This window comes from Nomascus leucogenys, chromosome 3 (genome assembly GCF_006542625.1).
Source record: "Nomascus leucogenys isolate Asia chromosome 3, Asia_NLE_v1, whole genome shotgun sequence".
In the NCBI taxonomy this organism is placed as follows: Eukaryota; Metazoa; Chordata; class Mammalia; order Primates; family Hylobatidae; genus Nomascus; species Nomascus leucogenys.
In genome coordinates this window covers 115,596,154-115,617,135 of record NC_044383.1, presented here as the reverse complement: position 1 = coordinate 115,617,135, position 20,982 = coordinate 115,596,154, and the positions used below count along the sequence as shown (strand labels likewise).

The 20,982-nt window shown below is 38.6% G+C and overlaps 1 protein-coding gene across 1 annotated transcript in view; it reads right to left on the bottom strand.

Moving 5' to 3' along the window:
• The window catches only part of LAMA2 (laminin subunit alpha 2), a 630,974-nt gene that overhangs the window by 88,107 nt on the left and 521,885 nt on the right, over nucleotides 1–20,982 (bottom strand). The window contains exon 41 of the mRNA XM_030809663.1: nucleotides 1,706–1,808. Coding sequence (XP_030665523.1) covers nucleotides 1,706–1,808 — 103 coding nt within the window. The remainder of the gene's footprint in view (nucleotides 1–1,705; nucleotides 1,809–20,982) is intronic.

The window sequence follows — 20,982 nt, the reverse complement described above, 5'->3', positions numbered from 1 at the left end:
TGTACTATTAAAATTTTACTTATAATGGAGATAGAACTTGTAATTCCATATCAGCCTCTACTGAGACCAAAACATGCCAAATATAAATGATTTTAAAACCTCTTCTCTTTCTAAGATAAGTAAGATAAGCCAACACCATTTATTGTAAAAAATAAGTATTTCCTCATTTGAGCTAGTCATTATTATGCATACTAGAAATACACAGTTAGCAAAACCCCACATCTTTCCTCAAGAAGATGGAATGCCAAAAATTTATACATCTATTATGTATCAATACAAAAATTTTAAAAATTTAAAAAGAAGATGGCATATTAATTAGTCCATGACTGTGGTGGTTTGACAAGTCTATGCGAAAACTATACCAGAGAGGGGGCATGTAAATCAGATGAGGTGTTAGGTTTCCTGGAAATGATGGCATTTGAACTAAATCCTGAAGGTCTGGAAGAAAGCAGTTAGACAAAGAAGAGAGGTGAAGGATGAGGCATTCCAAGGGGAAGAAATAATACTGAAAACATGAAGGCTTGGAAGAGTAGCATGTTTGGGAGGAATTATGAATACTTAGGTAAGGTTAGGGAGACAGATATGAGACAGAAAATGGTAGGGAATGAAACTGGAGAGAGAAACAGGTGGCAATTCAAATGGGAGACAAGAGATATGTACATGAAATAATAAATGTAATGGCTCATACAGAGAGCAGCCATGTTTAATGATATATTCTTAACATTAAACCCTTAACATAACAGTAGATATTTTGTGCATTTTGATTCTTGAATCAGAAATAAAATACAAGAAAAATGTATTTAGGGCTGGGATGCCTGTAATCCCAGCACTTTGGGAGGCCGAGGCGGGAGGATCACTTGAGGTCAGGAGTTCGAGACCAGCCTGGTTAACATGGTGAGACCCTGCCTCTACTCAAAATGCAAAGATTAGCCAGGTGTGGTGGCATGTGCCTGTAATCCCAGATTACAGATTACAGCCTCAGGAGGCTGAGGCAGGAGAATCACTTGAACCTGGCAGACAGAGGCTGCAGTGAGCCAAGATTGCACCACTGCACTCCAGCCTGGTTGACAGAGTGAGACTTCATCTCAGAAAAAGAAAAATGTATTTAATTTTGTTTTTCTTTTTAGAGACAGAGTCTTACTCTGTTACCCAGGCTGGTGTACAGTAGTGTGATCACAACTCATGGTAACTTCACGCCCGTGGGCTAAAGTGATCATCCTGGCTCAGCCTTCCAAGAAGCTATGCCTACGCGCTCACACTGCTACACGTGACTAAATTTTTTAAAAATGTTTTGTAGAGAAAGGATCTTGCTATGCTTCGCTGGCTGGTCTCAAATTCTTGGCACCAAGGGATCCTCCTGCCTTGGCCTCCCTAAGCACCAGGATCACATGTGTGAGCCACTATGGCTGGCCTGGGTTTGATACTCTTAAAAACTTATTACACTAAAAGTTACTATACATTAGATATAGGCAAAGTGATGCTATAGAAATAAGACTTACAAATTATGGAATATTACCCTACCTGAAGTGAGATAAGTAGACAACATTTTGTAAAACTAGTGAGAAAGTTTACTTGCATTAAATAGATTATAGAATCATCACAAAAATCATGCTAAAGAAATTATATTCTCCAATAGTGTGATAGAATATCTTCTCAGTAATAACCCGATTAACTGGAATATAATAAAAACTATGGCCACACTGACCTTTTACATCATTTGCTAACTTCTTGGCTTCGTTAAGAATCCTGAAGCTTTTCTGAAGAGAGCCTTTGGCATCTTCCTTTAATAACCCCCGAGGACCTGTTGCCTGTGGACAGAAAAACAAATGTCATACATCCAAAACCAGAGAATAATGGAGTGGAGGGATCCAGAAGGCAGTGGGTACACAGAATTTGCCTTCGGGAAAGAGCTCTGGGCTGCAGATACAGAATTGTAAATTATTAGCACATATTTGGTAGTTAAAGTTAGGAGACTGTTTATTATGGTATGAGAAGAAGATCTGGAACAGAGTTCTTAGGAACTTCAATGTTTAGGGAGTAGGCAGAGAAAGTGGAGCTGGCAAGGTGACTGGCATTCCACAGAGGAAAAGGAGAAATTAGGAGAGCATGACACTATGGAAATTAAGAGATGCAGAAGTGACTCAACGCATGATAACTGGCGGTGTTGCAAGGACATAACTGAGCAGCATTATGACGTGCTGCAGAAGTCAAGCAAATTAAGAACTAAACACTTCCCCTGACTTTATCCTTAAGCAAATTTCACTCTAGTTGTGGAGTGAGAGGGGAGCATTTCCTGTATCTCCCAAGTGCTGAAATGAGAAAGAACACTGCTCCTTTTAAAAAACGCATCTTGAAGCAGTATGGCAAAACACAATCTTCTAAATGACCATCTCTGAGCCACAATTATCTGCAATCAAAGATATATTTGTTTAGACTTAGATTAAAAAAGGTGACACAAAGTTAATAGAATGATATGGGAAAAGGAATGTTTAACTTGAATGTCTAGTTACCCATTTTAATAGTGTTTGCTCCTCAGCAATCATTACATAATTCATATATACCAAGAGATAAATCAAATAGGATCTTATGTGTAAATTTTAAATTGGAAAAGTATTGCAAGTGCAAGAAGGGTTGGAGAATGCTAAATACTTACTGTTGAAGATACAAATCTGAACTCAGATTATCACAGACATAACACTCATTAAAGGCATCTGGACTGCCTTAGTTACATTATTTTTATCAGTCACATTATTTGAACATTAAACTAGAAAAGATTACAGAACTTGGTATGGCTGTGGTCAAATTTATTTTAATGTATTATTCTAATAGCTTTCAGGTAAATAATCGATTACTCATAGAACAGATTGATTGTAAAATACTATGATATCTACAAAAAGATGTATTGGAAACATCTACATAAATAAAAAAGAACACTGAACATAGTTCTTGCAAAAGACAACCTCAGCAAATTATTCTCCAGAAAACTGACGATGTTTTCTGCTGGGAAAAATAGGAATTCTCATTGCTACAGTTCTCTTGGGTATTAGATACAGTAACATCACATAAATGTCATTTATCTTGGAAAAAAAAAGAGTGTCAAAATTAATGGGACAGATGCAATGCCCTTTAACTCACAAAGTAAGCCTCAGGTTACCCACTCAGATTCTATATTTGTTCCAAATTTACACATCATTTTTACTCCCTTGGTTATAGGTTTTCTGAATCAAAACAGTTTAGAGACAGGAAATTACAATGAAAGAATGTGTGGAGATTCTCTAAACAAACACATGAAAACAGCAGAAGTGACAGCTGACAATCTGTCTGACAATGAGCAAAGACAAGAGAAAACTCTAAAAAGTGGAGAGAAGAATTTTTGAAGCTCAGGAGTCTGAGTCAATTTGGAAAGAGATAAAATGTATAGAGGTAAAGTAGGTCTCAGTAGATGCCAAACTTATTGTAGTAAAATAACCAACGATGATAGTACAATCCTGAATTGTCAAGATAATATGGGCCATTTATAGTACTAGATGAAACTAGACAAAAAAAGAAAACAGCTTTCCCCAGGGCCTTGGAGTGTGAATACCTTTTTGTAAGAGTGTAATCTGACAAGCATTTAAAAGTCATAATTTTAAAGCTAACTTCAGGTGTGCAAAGTGAGGCACAGGATTAAAGTGGGGAGAAAAGGTTGATTTGCTGAGCATAAGAAAATAAGGAATAGCACCAGTGGCAGACTGGATAAGTAAAATGTGGTACATATACACCATGGAATACTACGCAGTCATGAAACGAATGCAATCATGTCCTTTGCAGGAACATGGATGGAGTTGGAGGCCATTATTCTTAGCAAACTAATACAGGAACAGAAAATCAAATACAGCATGTTCTCACTTATAAGTGGGAGCTAAATGATAAGAACATATGGACACAAAGAGGAGAGCAACATACACCGAGGCCTACTTGAGGGCAGCTAGTGGGAGGAGGGAGAGAATCAGAGAAAAATAACTATTGGGTAGTAGACTTAGTTCCTGCGTGATGAAATCTATACAACAAACCTCCATGACAAGAGTTTACCTATATAACAAACCTGCACATGTATTATTCTAATAATCTATTTGTCAATATTGATAAACACCACAGTTTTTGATTACCATAGCTTGGTAGTAAGTATTGAAGTCAGGTAGTATAACCTTTCCAACATTTTTCTCCTTTCCAATTCCATATGAATTCTAAAACATACCTGTCAATTTTTAGGAAAAAACCTTGCTAGGATTTTTACTGGGATTGCATTGAATATGTAGGTCAGTATGTATAAACTAGGATTATAGGAATATTGAATCTTCTGATCTATGAACATGGTATATCTCTTGATTTATTTAGATTTTCTTTAATTTATCTCCAGAGTATTCAGTGTAGGGGGTCTTTCACATTTTTAATGCTATCATAAACTGTAACCTTTTAATTTCAACTTCCAACGTATCCTTGCCAGTCTTTGAAATGATTGATTTTCACATATAGATGTTGTACCTTATAACATTGGTAAGCTCACTTATTAGTTCTAGTAACTTTTTTTAATAGATAGCATTTTATTTTATGCTTTTTAAACTTTTTTTTGGCTGTAGAGATGAGGTCTTGTTATGTTGCCCAGCTAGTCTCAAATTCTTGGCCTCAAGCGATCCACCTGCCTCAGCCTCCTAAAGCACTAGGGTTACAGGCATGAATCACCAGGATTTTATGCTTAGATTCTATAGTATCTGTGAATAAAAACAACTGTAGTTATTTTTCAATCTGGATGCCATTTATTTCCTTTTTCTTGCCCCTTGTACTGGCTAGCCTCTCTAGTACAATGTTAAATGGAAGTAATGGAAGCAGATATCCTTGTCTTCTTCCTAATCTTAGTCTTGTGCTAAGTATGATTTTAGCTGTTAGGTTTTTTTTAAAAATAAGTTTTTATAGTGATCAGGTAGTGAAGTTCTCCTACTCTTAGTAGGCAGTTTTTAAAAGAAAAATAGATGCATTTTGTCAAATGCCTTTGCTGTATCAATTGAGGTGATTATATAGTTTGCTTTTTAGTTTGCTATATGGTAAATTACACTGACTAATTTCAAATATTAAACCAATCTTACATCCTGGCATTAATCTCATTTAGTGATAATGTATAATCCTTTGAATAAATCTTTAGATTTTATTTGTTATAACTTTGCCATGAACTTTTGAATCTATGTTCATGGAAGGATATTGTTATGTAATATAATTTTCTTTTTTAAAAACTATCTTTGTCTGACATTGGTATCAGAGTAATACTGGCCTCGTAGAATGAGGTTGGATGTATTTTCTCCTCTTCAGTTTTCTGAAAGAGTTTATTATTTCTTCATTAAATGTTCGGTGGAATTCACAAGTAAAGTCATCTGGAACTGAATTTGTGTGTGTGAAGGTTTTGAACTACAAATTAAATTCTCTAATGAATATAGAACTATTCAGATTATTTATTTGTGAGTTTTGGTAGTTTGTGATTTTCAAAGAATTTGCCCTTTTTATCTAAATTGTTGCATTATTGCCATCAAATTGTTTATAATACCTCTTAACATCCTTTACTATCTGCAGAAGTTGTAGTGATTTCACCTCTTGTATACCTGATATTGGTAGTTGGTGACTTTTCTGATTTTTTTCTGATTAGTCTGGCTGGATGATTATCAATGTATTGATTTTCCACTGGCTCTTGCACCTTCATCCAGAAACATGACAGCCCTGACTGAAGGCTATCTACCGATACAGACCTCTGTATTGCTAATTTTCTATCTTTTTGCATTTCTGAATATCACCTGCTCTTTGCTTCCAGGCAATTTTTTTCTTTCCTGCTTTTTAGGAAGTCAGTGATTTCTTCCTGGATCGTTAGTCAACCACTCCTTGCTCAGATGAAAGGAGACAGGTAGTATATACAGGAATGTAGAAGATATAGTAGAAATAGTATAAGGAAAGGCAGGGAGGCAGGCAGGGACTTTTGATGCGTGGATGTGAGAGCGAGTATTTCAGCTTCCTAAGCTTGTAGGGTTCGTCAAGGGCAATGTGGAGAAGTGAGACTATTCGACAGGTCAGAGTCAATTTCTGGAAGGTTTGAATGTGCGAGTAAGGAAACTGGGCAATGAGCAATTTGGAGGCATTGAAAGTTTCTGAGTAGGAGAGTGTGATCAGAGCTGTAGTCCAGTAAGATGAATTGGGCAGCTGTGTGGGAAAAAAGGAGCCATCAATTGGTTATTGTAATAGTATAGGCCAGAGAAAAGAGAGTAGTCACCTCATGCAAGCACTGTGGAATTGAGAGGTTAAAAATCAAGAGATTTGGAGGAAAAGACATGCCTCAATGTTTCAAGAAGCTCTCTAAAATATTAAAGAGCTTATGGCGTACAACTGTCAGTTACAAGCAATCTGCCAGCAATCCGGGTTTAAAGGACAGGCTTTTCATATGATAAGGGAATGGAAAACACTAACATGTTATGGGTGAAAAGCACCGTTTCAACTCACTGGAATTTGGAGAGAACATTTTCCAGCACTGCTTGGTAAGTTATTGAAGCACATCAACAATATCAGGACAGGTGATGAAGCAGCATTTTCTAAGCTAATTATACTTTATACATATTCATAAGCATCACATCTGAGTTCCTGAGCTGTGTCTACAGCCTATGTGAAATATAAATGAGATTCTTTGAGTTGCAAGATATTTTGTTTCTTGCTTTTTAGAGGTTTTTTTTTAAACAATAAATTCTTGGTATTCTCTTTCTGTGTCTGTATACATACATATGTATTCATATATATGGATATACATGTTATATAAAAATTTCAACTATATCATGCAAAACAGTCTATTTTTATGTAAGTTACTGTATGTTTTTATTAATAATTGTTTATGAAAATGTGAGATAATTTAAAACATCATTATAGTAGGAAAAAATGAAATTATAAAGTCTGTTAGGATTCAACAGATGGCTTGTCATTTAATTGCATTTTAATACATGTTAGTTTTCCTCTTCCTACTATTTATTAGATATTCATAATTACTCTTGCTAAAGCATACTGCCATTGATTAATAGATAAGTGAATTGATTTATTTACCCAACAAAACTTTTGATTTGTCTTAAGCACCAAATATTCAAAATGGAAAGATGATGCCTTCCCTAATGGAACTGGAGTGGAGGGAAGGGGAAAGACAAACAAATATAGTCACTTATAAAAAAAGACGATCATTACCACAATGGAGCACAGAAATGCCTAGATGTTTGGCTGTCAGAGGAGGCTCTGTTGGAGGAGGGAGGTGTGATGATGAGACGTGAAGGCAAGTTAGAGTTTATCAGGCTGACTAACCTGTACCCCAGTGATTTCCTAAACAAGCAAGTTTAAAAGTTATTGTTTACGTTGCTTTATATATTATGCTTTTTTCCTAAATGTTCCTCAAATTACTTTTTTATTAGAGATGAATTTTTTGAATTCATTGAAAGAGTTGGCTCTAAAAGAAGATGTAAAATATTTATTTTTTTGTTTACTTTTTAAAGACAGTAGTAACTAAAAATTCATCAGCATGGTTTATGACTTACTCTATTACTCTCTCTCTTTATGAAATAATTTATTTTAGAAGAGAAGCCTTACACATTTCCACAGGGGTTAATGTGCCAAGATAATATAAAACTTAGATGATTTTAAATTAAAAATATTTTCAATAAAGAAAACTGCTCAAACTGTGAAGGGATATATGTAAGGGTTGGTGACTGGCTGCAATGTGTTTATGTAAAGTGAGTAACAGAAGAAATTTAGAGTTTGGTATGTTAGACTGTGAATTAAAATCAAGGATAATGTTCTTACTATAATAATGTAAATTCTCAGAATAAATAGTGGAATCTAGTTCAATATACATTTTAAAAATGTTTTTGAGAATATTTTTTAAAATATGTACGTGATGTTAATTCCTATAGTAAGTTATGAAACCGTTATACAAATATCACCCATTTGTACAAAAACTATTTGCATAGGAAAAGATATGAGTAGATATACAATGATATTACAAAAGTAATTATTCATATGCACATTTTATATTTTCTCCTTCTTGCTTTTCTGTATTTCCTATTTTCTATAATAGACATAAGCTGCTTTTGTAATAATTTAAAAAATCATACACAATTTTAAAATAAGAAAATCACCATACATCTATTTTTAAGGTGCTTTATATAGTACTATACATTTTTAAGTACTATAGGTTATTAAAATTAAATAATGAGTACAAAATGAGTCAAGAAACACCCCAAAGAGATGGCCTTGGTCAAAAATCTCTTAGGAGGCTGTAGGTCCCTGGCATTGCATAGCGTATCCTAAGGGTGATAGATGGGTCAGATAAGTCTCTGTCAAGATTGAAAGCTGCTGAGCACGCAAAGGAGACTCAGTGATGAAATAGGAAATCCCCCAAATTGCTCATGATAATTTAAAATTTGTGAGTGCGAATTTTTAGCTTGATGGGAACACCAAGGAGGAAAATCAAGGGAGCATTCAAAAATATAAAACTAAGTAAGGATGGTTTTCCTCAATTACAGCGTGACAGACATAATTACTCAGCACCTATGTGTACCACTAGACTGCTTTAATGAGACAGACACTGGACTAGCAGCTGGCTATTAGAGGTGGGGTGGGCAGATACCACAAAGAGTCTTAGTTTTGAGTAAAGGTAATGAAGAGGTGTCTATTAAGTTAGATACCATTCTTAGAGGGCTTCGAGTTTTCCCTCTAGTTAATGTCCAGAATCAAATACAACATCAATCTCACCTCTTGATTATTCTAATTATGGATAGAAATCATAAAGAACAGGTAGGATGTCACCAAGAGCATGGTTGTCTTGAAGAAAATTAGATCAAACTTAGATTGCATTGTAGCATTGTTCAAAAGAGTTTCTGTGTTTCTGACTGATGAGACAAACCCTGAGACATCTATCATTTTATGCCTTGAACTTTTAAATACATCTAAGGCTGGGTCAAAAAATTTGCTTCTCTGCTTCCAATGGACTTTTAAAAAAATTATTGACCCAAATGAGTGTATCATGTACAAAAAAAAAAAAAAATCACCAAAGCCAGCGTGGCTTTGCTAAGCGAATAGATTTTAAGTGTTGTCAACACAAAAAAATGACCAGTATGTGAGGTAGTGCATATTTTTAAATAGCTCAATTTAGCCATTCCACAATGTATACTTATTTCAAAGCATCATGTTGTACATGATAAATATATACCACTTTTATCTGTCAATTAAAATAAATAAATTCTGAAAATTAAGTTATAAACTTTGGAAACTATATTTATTATAGGAATTAAGCCAATGGAGGAATCAGAACAGACTGCACAATGTTTCTTGAAATGGCATTATTGGTTACCACATGAGGTGACACAGCTAATTACATAGACAATATGTATTTAATTTGGAGCCAGATCATCTAATTCCCAAATTCTGACCTGCTAGCATCTTCCCTCAATTTGATTAGAAGGTTCCAGAATACAACTTGAACCTAATTCTGATCAATAAAAAGAAATCCTATATGACATCACATTCACTGATATTTACACATGATCTCAAACTAAACAGGGAAAGAAAGTAATTTTATTTACTTTTATTTTGAATTTTTTTATTCTGTTCAACTTCCATGTCTCTTAGGGTAATATAAATATCTTATCAATTCTGAAAATCTGGACTATCATAGCCATTCCTGATTTCTAGCATCAGAATTTGGAGATGGGAGGGACAACCTATAGTTGGCGATCACCTGTTGTCCACCAGGCATATCTAGATAAAAATCACGGAATAAATATTGAGTGTAAAACAGTGAAAGACTGAAACAACTCAAGACCTTTAGGGATATCCATATTTCTGCTCCCTGGGGAGAGGGGATCTCTTGTCAGCTTAAATTTTAATTCTAAAGACTTTCTTTTCTGAGAAAAGGAAATAAGAACCAAACAAAACACCACAGTCACCAAGCAGTGAAAACAGAGGCAGCAGGCCATGAAAACTCTTCTGAGAGCAAGAGGGTCTCAGTAATGGGAGTGTCAGCCTGTCTGGCTTTGTGCTCCACAGAGCTGGTGGGAGCCAGGAACAAGTGGGAGCCATGTCCCCTTCCGAGTTGAAGGCGGGGGAGCCCTGCCCTACTGGGTGCAGCTGCAGCCACCCAGCCAGCTGCAGACCCAGGCATCCCTGTGCTCTCGGGCCACCTCCCTTCCCCTACAGGCTCAGAAGTGCCTGCTCCTTCTTCCTGGCCTCTCCCTGTTCCCGGCACCCAGGCTGATTTCACAGCAAAGTTGAGGCTGTTGCAACCCAGCCAGGTGTGCATATGCTCGGGGCGGCACTGACACTGTAGCCCCCTGCTATCTTGGCCCCTTCTGGATGTTGGGTGCCAAGAAGCACATTAGGGAGGCCAAGGGGGAGTTGAGGGTGGCTCTGCATGGGCCTGAAGGTGACCTTCAGCATGAACAGCCTGGGTGCCAGTGGGCACAGTGGATGGCAGGTTGGTGGTGGCAGGAGGCATACAGGCTCCTGGGTGGAAAAGGGGTGGGCCCTCAGTGAAGCTCTACCTTCAAGCCAGGGACTGCCTGAAGGAAGGGGGCTGGACTGTCAGTTCCACAAACTGGAGTGAGAACTTATGGTGCTTTTTTTGGGCCAGCTCATGGCCACCCATGGACCAAGCAGCACACACTTCCTCCCCTCTGAAGCCCATAAAAAACCCTGGACTCAGCCAGACGTGGGCAGACAACAGGATGATCTACCTGTGGATAAGAGCTACCCACTGTGTGTCTCACCTCTGTTGAGGGTGCTGCACAGATGCTGGGATTACCTGCCTGTGGAAAGGAGCTACCTATTTCAGGCCTCCTGAGAGTTGCACTGTCACTCAATAAAGCACCTCTTCACCTTGCTCACCCTCCAGTTGTCTGCAAACCTCATTCTTCCTGGATGTGGGACAAGAACTTGGGACTCCCACAAACGGTGGAAATGAGAGAGCTGTAACACAAACAGGGCTGAAACACACCCCCTTCCCCAGCTCACCATGTTGACAGCAATGAGCAGGAGAGAAGGGCTGTGGCCTTTTGGGGAGCTGAGACCTAAGGGCTCCCTGAGCCAGGACTGTGAAACCCTCTTTCAGACTCTGTGGTTCCTGGCATCTCCAAGCTCCTGGGTGCCACAGTATTCCCTGGTACCAGTGGTGGAAGCCACTTGTAGTATGTCTGGTTCAGCCACAGCCTCACATAGAGCCAGGACCTGGAGCTGCGCAGCCCACTGCAGCCGGCACGCTTAGCTGTGCACAGTGGCTGGACCCCACGCTCACTCACACACCCCTCACCACCCTGCCCTGAATCACCCTTGGCAGGCGTGGGATCCAGCCCAGTAGTGGTAGTGTGAACCAAGTGTAGCCTGCCAGGCTGAGTGGGCGGAATGTGCCCAGTGGACCTGAGCAAAACTCGGGCAAAGATGCCACCGGCCACAGAGGTTTCCAGCTGGTGAAGCAACACCCCAAGGATCCTGTGACATCAGAACTTCCCTTATACAAGCCCCCACATGCTAGGGCTGTACAGTCTTTGTAGGGCCCAAAAGGTCTGGCTCTGGGCGATGGAACCGGCCAGGGAATGGCTCACCATGCTGTGTGCGCTGAGATATCTAGCCCAGTGGTTACATAACTCCCACCAAGACTGCATGAGGCTCCCAAGCAAATCTTTCCCATGGAGAAAGCAAAATATACAGTAAGAAAACAAACAGCTCTTCAGAAATATAGATTAATTAATTTAAAATTTGAATTCTGAGAATAGTACCAAGATACTAAGTAAAATGGAGTGACTGTCCAGGGGAGATTGGTGGGGAATAAAACTATGATGGAGTAAAAAGAAGTTGATCAAAGAAAGTGTATAATTTCAGCAAAGAAAGCTTCCGTTTGGACAGGGTTGGCACTCTTTCCTAGCCACACCACCATGGGCCTTTTATTTTCTTTTTTGTGAGACAAGGTCTTGCTCTGTCACACAGGCTGGAGTGCAGTGGCATGATCTTGGCTCACTGCAGCCTTGACCTCCCAGGTTCAGGGGATCCTCCCACCTCAGCCTCCTGAGTAGCTTGGATTACAGGCATGTGCCACCATGCCTGGCTAATTTTTGTATTTTTAGTAGAGATGGGATTTCGCCATTTTGTCCAGGCTGGTCTCAAACTCCTGGAATCAAGCAATCTTCCCATCTCAGCCTCCCAAACTGCTGGGATTACCAGCATGAGTCACTGCACCCAGCCACCATGGTTATTTAGATAGTTCCTGCTCCTCAATCTTTTGCAGTTGTTGTACCCACAACTTGCACTATAGGGTATATACCAGCAAGGAGGTAGAAAAAATTTGGAGAAGACCAGGCCTCAGAAAGAACAGGTAAGGTACAGAATGAGAGTCAGTTGTGAGAATAAAAAGTAATAATTCACTGCAAGTTATTTCATGGAACAAAATACCCCTTCTCTCCTGCACAGAGCAACTGGCAATCAAGCATCAAATGGCCCACTGAAAAAAAAATCAAAGGGAATCCTTTAAGGAATAAAATAACTTCAGAGAAGGGACTTCTGTATTCTGCCATGGCACAATTATGGTTATAGATAAAATGTAAATGTTATTGACCATCACAATATCAAAGTTAAAGAGGTAGAAGCTGAGAGGACGAGGAAAAAAGGAAGCTAAGGGAAGAATGAGGACATAAATAGCTTCATTTTAAAGAGTGTAGAGTCTATCATTTATACAGGAAATAATGCTCTCAGTATATTAGGTTAAAAATGAAGAATCTAAGCATAGTAATGTACCTATATTGGGAAACTGATGGGTGGGAAAATGTGATGTGATATTCTGTAAGTGAACTACATCTCCTTCATCATAGCAGTAATTAAATAGATAATGCCCCACTTAATGAAATACATAATGGCACAATAATGTTACTAAGAGATGTTGTAAAAAAAGAAATATTTGAAAGATTTGGAATTGCTGATCCTGGAGCTGTGAGCTTAGTTGAGAGAAAAGTTAGGTTAGGGGATTGTTGCTTGCAATTATCAGCCTCTGATCATTTAAAAGAAATTAAAACACGTATGCGTCATGAATTTAGAAAAAGAAAGAAATTTAGGGAGCCAAGATGGCCGAATAGGAACAGCTCCAGTCTCCAGTTCCCAGCCTGAGCGACACAGAAGATGGGTGATTTCTGCATTTCTGTTTGAGGTACCGGTTTCATCTCACTAGGGAGTGCCAAACAGTGGGTGCAGGACAGTCGGTGAAGCTCACTGTGCATGAGCCGAAGCAGGGCGAGGCATTGCCTCACTTGGGAAGCGCAAGGGGTCAGGGAGTTCCCTTTCTTAGTCAAAGAAAGGGGTAACAGACGGCACCTGGAATATCAGGTCAGTCCCACCCTAATACTGTGCTTTTCCAACGGGCCTGGAAAACGGCATACCAGGAGATTGTGTCCCGCACCTGGCTCAGAGGGTCCTATGCCCATGAAGTCTCGCTGATTGCTAGCACAGCAGTCTGAGATCAAGCTGCAAGGCGGCAGCGAGGCTGGGGGAGGGGTGCCCGCCATTGCCCAGGCTTGCTTAGGTAGACAAAGCAGCCAGGAAGCTCGAACTGGGTGGAGCCCACCACAGCTCAAGGAGGCCTGCCTGCCTCTGTAGGCTCCACCTCTGGGGGCAGGGCACAGACAAACAAAAAGTCAGCAGGAATCTCCACAGACTTAAATGTCCCTGTCTGACTGACAGCTTTGAAGAGAGTAGTGGTTCTCCCAGCACGCAGCTGGAGATCTGAGAACGGACAGACTGCCTCCTAAAGTGGGTCCCTCACCCCTGAGCAGCCTAACTGGGAGGCACCCCCCCAGTAGGGACAGACTGACACCTCACTCAGCCAGGTACTCCTCTGAGACAAAACTTCCAGAGGAACTATCAGACAGCCGAATTTGTGGTCTCACGAAAATCCGCTGTTCTGCAGCCACCGCTGCTGACACCCAGCCAAACAGGGTCTGGAGTGGACCTCTAGTAAACTCCAACAGACCTGCAGCTGAGGGTCCTGTCTGGTAAAAGGAAAACTAACAAACAGAAAGGACATCCACACCAAAAACCCATCTGTACATTACCATCATCAAACACCAAAAGTAGATAAAACCACAAAGATGGGGAAAAAACAGAGCAGAAAAACTGGAAACTCTAAAAAGCAGAGCACCTCTCCTCCTCCAAAGGAACACAGTTCCCCACCAGCAACGGAACAAAGCTGGATGGAGGATGACTTTGACGAGTTGAGAGAAGAAGGCTTCAGACGATCAAACTACTCTGAGCTACGAGAGGAAATTCAAAACAATAGCAAAGAAGTTAAAAACTTTGAAAAAAAATTAGAAGAATGGATAACTAGAATAACCAATGGAGAGAGGGGCTTAAAGGAGCTGATGGAGCTGAAAGCCAAGTTTCGAGAACTACGGGAAGATTGCAGAAGCCTCTGTAGCAGATGCGAACAACTGGAAGAAAGGGTATCGCTGATGGAAGATGAAATGAATGAAATGAAGCGAGAAGGGAAGTTTAGAGAAAAAAGAATAAAAAGAAATGAACAAAGCCTCCAAGAAATATGGGACTATGTGAAAAGACCAAACCTACGTCTGATTGGTGTACCTGAAAATGATGGGGAGAATGGAACCAAGTTGGAAAACACTCTGCAAGATATTATCCAGGAGAACTTCCCCAATCTAGCAAGGCAGGACAACATTCAGATTCAGGAAATACAGAGAACGCCACAAAGATACTCCTCGAGAAGAGCAACTCCAAGACACATAATTGTCAGATTCACCAAAGTTGAAATGAAGGAAAAAATGTTAAGGGCAGCCAGAGAGAAAGGTCGGGTTACCCACAAAGGGAAGCCCATCAGACTAACAGCTGATCTCTCGGCAGAAACTCTACAAGCCAGAAGAGAGTGGGGGCCGATATTCAACATTCTTAAAGAAAAGAATTTTCAACCCAGAATTTCATATCCAGCCAAACTAAGCTTCATAAGTGAAGGAGAAATAAAATACTTTACAGACAAGCAAACGCTGAGTGATTTTGTCACCACCAGGCCTGCCCTAAAAGAGCTCCTGAAGGAGGAGGAAGAACCGCTACCAGCCACTGCAAAAACATGCCAAATTGTAAAGACCATCGAGGCTAGGAGGAAACTGCATCAACTAATGAGCAAAATAACCAAGTAACATCATAATGACAGTATCAGATTCACACATAACAATATTAACGTTAAATGTAAATGGGCTAAATGCTCCAATTAAACGACACAGACTGGCAAACTGGATAAGGAGTCAGGACCCATCAGTGTGCTGTATTCAGGAAACCCATCTCACGTGCAGAGACACACATAGACTCAGAATAAAGGGATGGAGGAAGATCTATCAAGCAAATGGAAAACAAAAAAAGGCAGGGGTTGCAATCCTAGTCTCTGATAAAATAGACTTTAAACCAACAAAGATCAAAAGAGACAAAGAAGGCCATTACATAATGGTAAAGGGATCAATTCAACAAGAAGAGCTAACTATCCTAAATATATATGCACCCAACACAGGAGCACCTAGATTCATAAAGCAAGTCCTGAGTGACCTACAAAGGGACTTAAACTCCCCACAATAGTAATGGGAGATTTTAACACTCCACTGTCAACATTAGACAGATCAACGAGACAGAAAGTTAACAAGGATATCCAGGAATTGAACTCAGCTCTGCACAACATGGACCTAATAGAAATCTACAGAACTCTCCACCCCAAATAAACAGAATATACATTTTTTTCAGCACCACACCACACCTATTCCAAAATTGACCACATAGTTGGAAGTAAAGCTCTCCTCAGCAAATGTAAAAGAACAGAAATTATAACAAACTGTCTCTCAGACCACAGTGCAATCAAACTAGAACTCAGGATTAAGAAACTCACTCAAAACTGCTCAACTACATGGAAACTGAACAACCTGCTCCTGAATGACTATTGGGTACATAATGAAATGAAGGCAGAAATAAAGATGTTCTTTGAAACCAACGAGAACAAACACACAACATACCAGTATCTCTGGGACACATCCAAAGCAGTGTGTAGAGGGAAACTTATAGCACTAAATGCCCACAAGAGAAAGCAGGAAAGATCCAAAATTGACACCCTAACATCACAATTAAAAGAACTAGAAAAGCAAGAGCAAACACATTCAAAAGCTAGCAGAAGGCTAGAAATAACTAAGATCAGAGCAGAACTGAAGGAAATAGAGACAGAAAAAACCCTTCAAAAAATTAATGAATCCAGGAGCTGGTTTTTTGAAAGGATCAACAAAATTGATAGACCGCTAGCAAGACTAATAAAGAAGAAAAGAGAGAAGAATCAAATAGATGCAATAAAAAGTGAAAAAGGGGATATCACCACCGATCCCACAGAAATACAATCTACCATCAGAGAATACTACAAACACCTCTACGCAAATAAACTAGAAAATCTAGAAGAAATGGATAAGTTCCTCGACCAATACACCCTCCCAAGACTAAACCAGGAAGAAGTTGAATCTCTGAATAGACCAATAACAGGTTCTGAAATTGTGGCAATAATCAATAGCTTACCAACCAAAAAGAGTCCAGGACCTGATGGATTGACAGCTGAATTCTACCAGAGGTACAAGGAGGAACTGGTACCATTCCTTCTGAAACTATTCCAATCGATAGAAAAAGAGGGAATCCTCCCTAACACATTTTATGAAGCCAGCATCGTCCTGATACCAAAGCCTGGCAGAGACATAACCAAAAAAGAGAATTTCAGACCAATATCCTTGATGAACATTGATGCAAAAATCCTCAATAAAATACTGGCAAACTGAATCCAGCAGCACATCAAAAAGCTTATCCACCATGATCAAGTGGGCTTCATCCCTGGGATGCAAGGCTGGTTCAACATACGCAAATCAATAAATGTAATCCAGCATATAAACAGAACCAAAGACAAAAACCACATGATTATCTCAATAGATGCAGAAAAGGCCTTTGACAAAATTCAACAACCCTTCATGCTAAAAACTCTTAATAAATTAGGTATCGATGGGATGTATCTCAAAATAATAAGAGTTATCTATGACAAACCCACAGCCAATATCATACTGAATGGGCAAAAACTGGAAGCATTCCCTCTGAAAACTGGCACAAGACAGGGATGCCCTCTCTCACCACTCCTATTCAACATAGTGCTGGAAGTTCTGGCCAGAGCAATCAGGCAGGAGAAGGAAATAAAGGGTATTCAATTAGGAAAAGAAGAAGTCAAATTGTCCCTGTTTGCAGAAGACATGATTGTATTTCTAGAAAACCCCATTGTCTCAGCCCAAAATCTCCTTAAGCTGATTAGCAACTTCAGCAAAGTCTCAGGATACAAAATCAATGTACAAAAATCACAAGCATTCTTGTACACCAATCACAGACAAACAGAGAGCCAAATCATGAGTGAACTCCCATGCACAATTGCTTCAAAGAGAATAAAATACCTAGGAATCCAACTTACAAGGGATGTGAAGGACCTCTTCAAGGAGAACTACAAACCACTGCTCAATGAAATAAAAGAGGATACAAACAAATGGAAGAACATTCCATGCTCATGGGTTGGAAGAATCAATATCATGAAAATGGCCATACTGCCCAAGGTAATTTATAGATTCAATGCCATCCCCATCAAGCTACCAATGACTTTCTTCACAGAATTGGAAAAAACTACTTTAAAGTTCATATGGAACCAAAAAAGAGCCCGCATCGCCAAGTCAATCCTAAGCCAAAAGAACAAAGCTGGAGGCATCACGCTACCTGACTTCAAACTATACTACAAGGCTACAGTAACCAAAACAGCATGGTACTGGTACCACAACAGAGACATAGATCAATGGAACAGAACAGAGCCCTCAGAAATGATGCCGCATATCTACAACTATCTGATCTTTGACAAACCTGACAAAAACAAGAAATGGGGGAAAGGATTCCCTATTTAATAAATGGTGCTGGGAAAACTGGCTAGCCATATGTAGAAAGCTGAAACTGGATCCCTTCCTTACACCTTATACAAAAATTAATTCAGGATGGATTAAAGACTTACATGTTAGACCTAAAACCATTAAAATCCTACAAGAAAACCTAGGTAATACCATTCAGGACATAGGCATGGGCAAGGACTTCATGTCTAAAACACCAAAAGCAATGGCAACAAAAGCCAAAATTGAAAAATGGGATCTAATTAAACTAAAGAGCTTCCGCACAGCAAAAGAAACTACCATCAGAGTGAACAGGCAACCTTCAGAATGGGAGAAAATTTTTGCAACCTACTCATCTGACAATGGGCTAATATCCAGAATCTACAATGAACTCCAACAAATTTACAAGAAAAAAACAAACAACCCCATCAAAAAGTGGGCAAAGGACATGAACAGACACTTCTCAAAAGAAGACATTTATGCAGCCAAAAAACACATGAAGAAATGCTCATCATTACTGGCCATCAGAGAAATGCAAATCAAAACCACAGTAAGATACCATCTCACACCAGTTAGAATGGCCATCATTAAAAAATCAGGAAACAACAGGTGCTGGAGAGGATGTGGAGAAATAGGAACACTTTTGCACTGTTGGTGGGACTGTAAACTAGTTCAACCATTGTGGAAGTCAGTGTGGCGATTCCTCAGGGATCTAGAACTAGAAATACCACTTGACCCAGCCATCCCATTACTGGGTATATACCCAAAGGACTATAAATCATGCTGCTATAAAGACACATGCACACGTATGTTTATTGCGGCACTATTCACAATAGCAAAGAGTTGGAACCAACCCAAAATGATAGACTGGATTAAGAAAATGTGGCACATATACACCATAGAATACTATGCAGCCATAAAAAATGATGAGTTCATGTCCTTTGTAGGGACATGGATGAAACTGGAAAACATCATTCTCAGTAAACTATCGCAAGGACAAAAAACCAAACACCGCATGTTCTCACTCATAGGTGGGAATTGAACAATGAAAACTCATGGACACAGGAAGGGGAACATCACACTCCGGGGACTGTTGTGGGTTTGGGGGAGGGGGGGAGGGACAACATTAGGAGATATACCTAATGCTAAATGACGAGTTAATGGGTTCAGGAAATCAACATGGCACATGGATACATATGTAACAAACCTGCACATTGTGCACATGTACCCTAAAACCTAAAGTATAATAATAATAATAAAATAAATAAATAAATAAAAGAAAAAGAAAGAAATTTAGAACCTCTTGTTGGTGTAAAGGATGAGGGTTGTTGTTTCATTTCCAGACCCATTTTAGACCTATTTTCTTTATTATTTTAGAACAGATTTTATTGCAGGACCGATTTTCTATCTCCTCTGAGGTTCATTTTAATTAAAATATTTAAGTAGGAAATAATATAGATATGATTAGAAATTAATACAGACACCTCTATTCCCATCATCCATATCTGGCAAATGTTAATGTTTTACTGTGTGTTTACAGATCTGTAAAATACGTACATTTGAATTGAGTTTTATAATATTTCATTTATAGCTTCTCTTCCTATTTAAATAACTGGCCTACAATTTTTCTTTGTAGTACTGTCCCCTGTAGGGTTTGCCATCAAGATTGTATCAGCCTCATAAAATAAGCTGAGGAAATTTTTCTTCTTTTCCTATTCTTTGGAACAAATTGCATAATGGGTCCTTGACATTTTTGTACACATTGTTATTTTGTTGTATTAACTACTGATTCAATTTATTTAATGGCTATAGTTCTCAGGTGTACTATTTCTTTTTGAGTAAATTTTGCTCTAAACTTACTGTTTACTTCACCTAAGTATTCAAATGTGTTTGAGTAAAGATTCAAATACTCCATATTCATATACTCCAATATATCCATTTTTATTTTTCAATCTATATGGTATCTACAGTTATGATCCCCTTTTCATTCTTGATCCTATTCATTTGTGTTGTCTCTCTTTGTTTGCTTAAGTGTTCTTGTCTTCTGTTTATTTGCTAGTTTAGTCTAAGAATCAACTTTCTGTTTTGTCAACCCTGTCTAATGCCTTTCCTCAGGTCATTAATTTCTGCTTTTGTTTTTATTTCTTTCTGTGTACTTTTTTAAACATCTTGAGCCGAAACCTTAGATAATTAGTATCAGTTCTTATCCTTGCCTAATATCTGCATTCCAAACTGTACATTTTCCCATTGGTACCACTTTATTTGCACACACAAATTTTGAGGTGAAGTTTTATTTCCATTCTGTTATTAAATACTTCGTAAATTCAAACTGTTTTTTTCTCAAACCGTGGATTACTTTGAAGTGTGTTTTTTATTTTAAAACTTTTTTGTCAATTGTTTTGCACCAATTTCTAATTGTATTGCATTATGATAAAAGAATGTAGTCTAGATGCTATTGGATCATTAGGATTTGCTGATACTTGCTTTGTGATCTAGGTTGTGGTCCTTTGTTTGTTTCATGAGTTACTTCATCTAATGGGGCAGGTAGAATTAATTATCTAGTTGATATAGAGTTCTATAAGGCCATTAAGTCATCCTGTGTAAGGATGACTTTTAAAATCTGTGTCTCTTTGCTTGACCCATCAATTTTTAAGAGAGATATGGTAAAATCATTCCCTATTATATATATGAAAATGTTCTCATTCTGATATATTTATCTTTATTTATCCATAGGCTTTGTTATTATGACTTGCAGGCTCGTAATTTTTTAGTTTTCCTTGTTCCTTTTATTCTATCATGATCACTTTCTTTATCCTTAATAACTCTTTTAAAAAAATTAAAGTCTTTTTGATTGCTATTAATAGTAGCATACCAGCTTTCTTCTGGTTAGAGTTTGCAAAGTGTGTCTTATCTCTCATTTTCAGTCTTTCTGTTCCCCTAAGATTTGCGGTATTTGTTTAAGTCATAT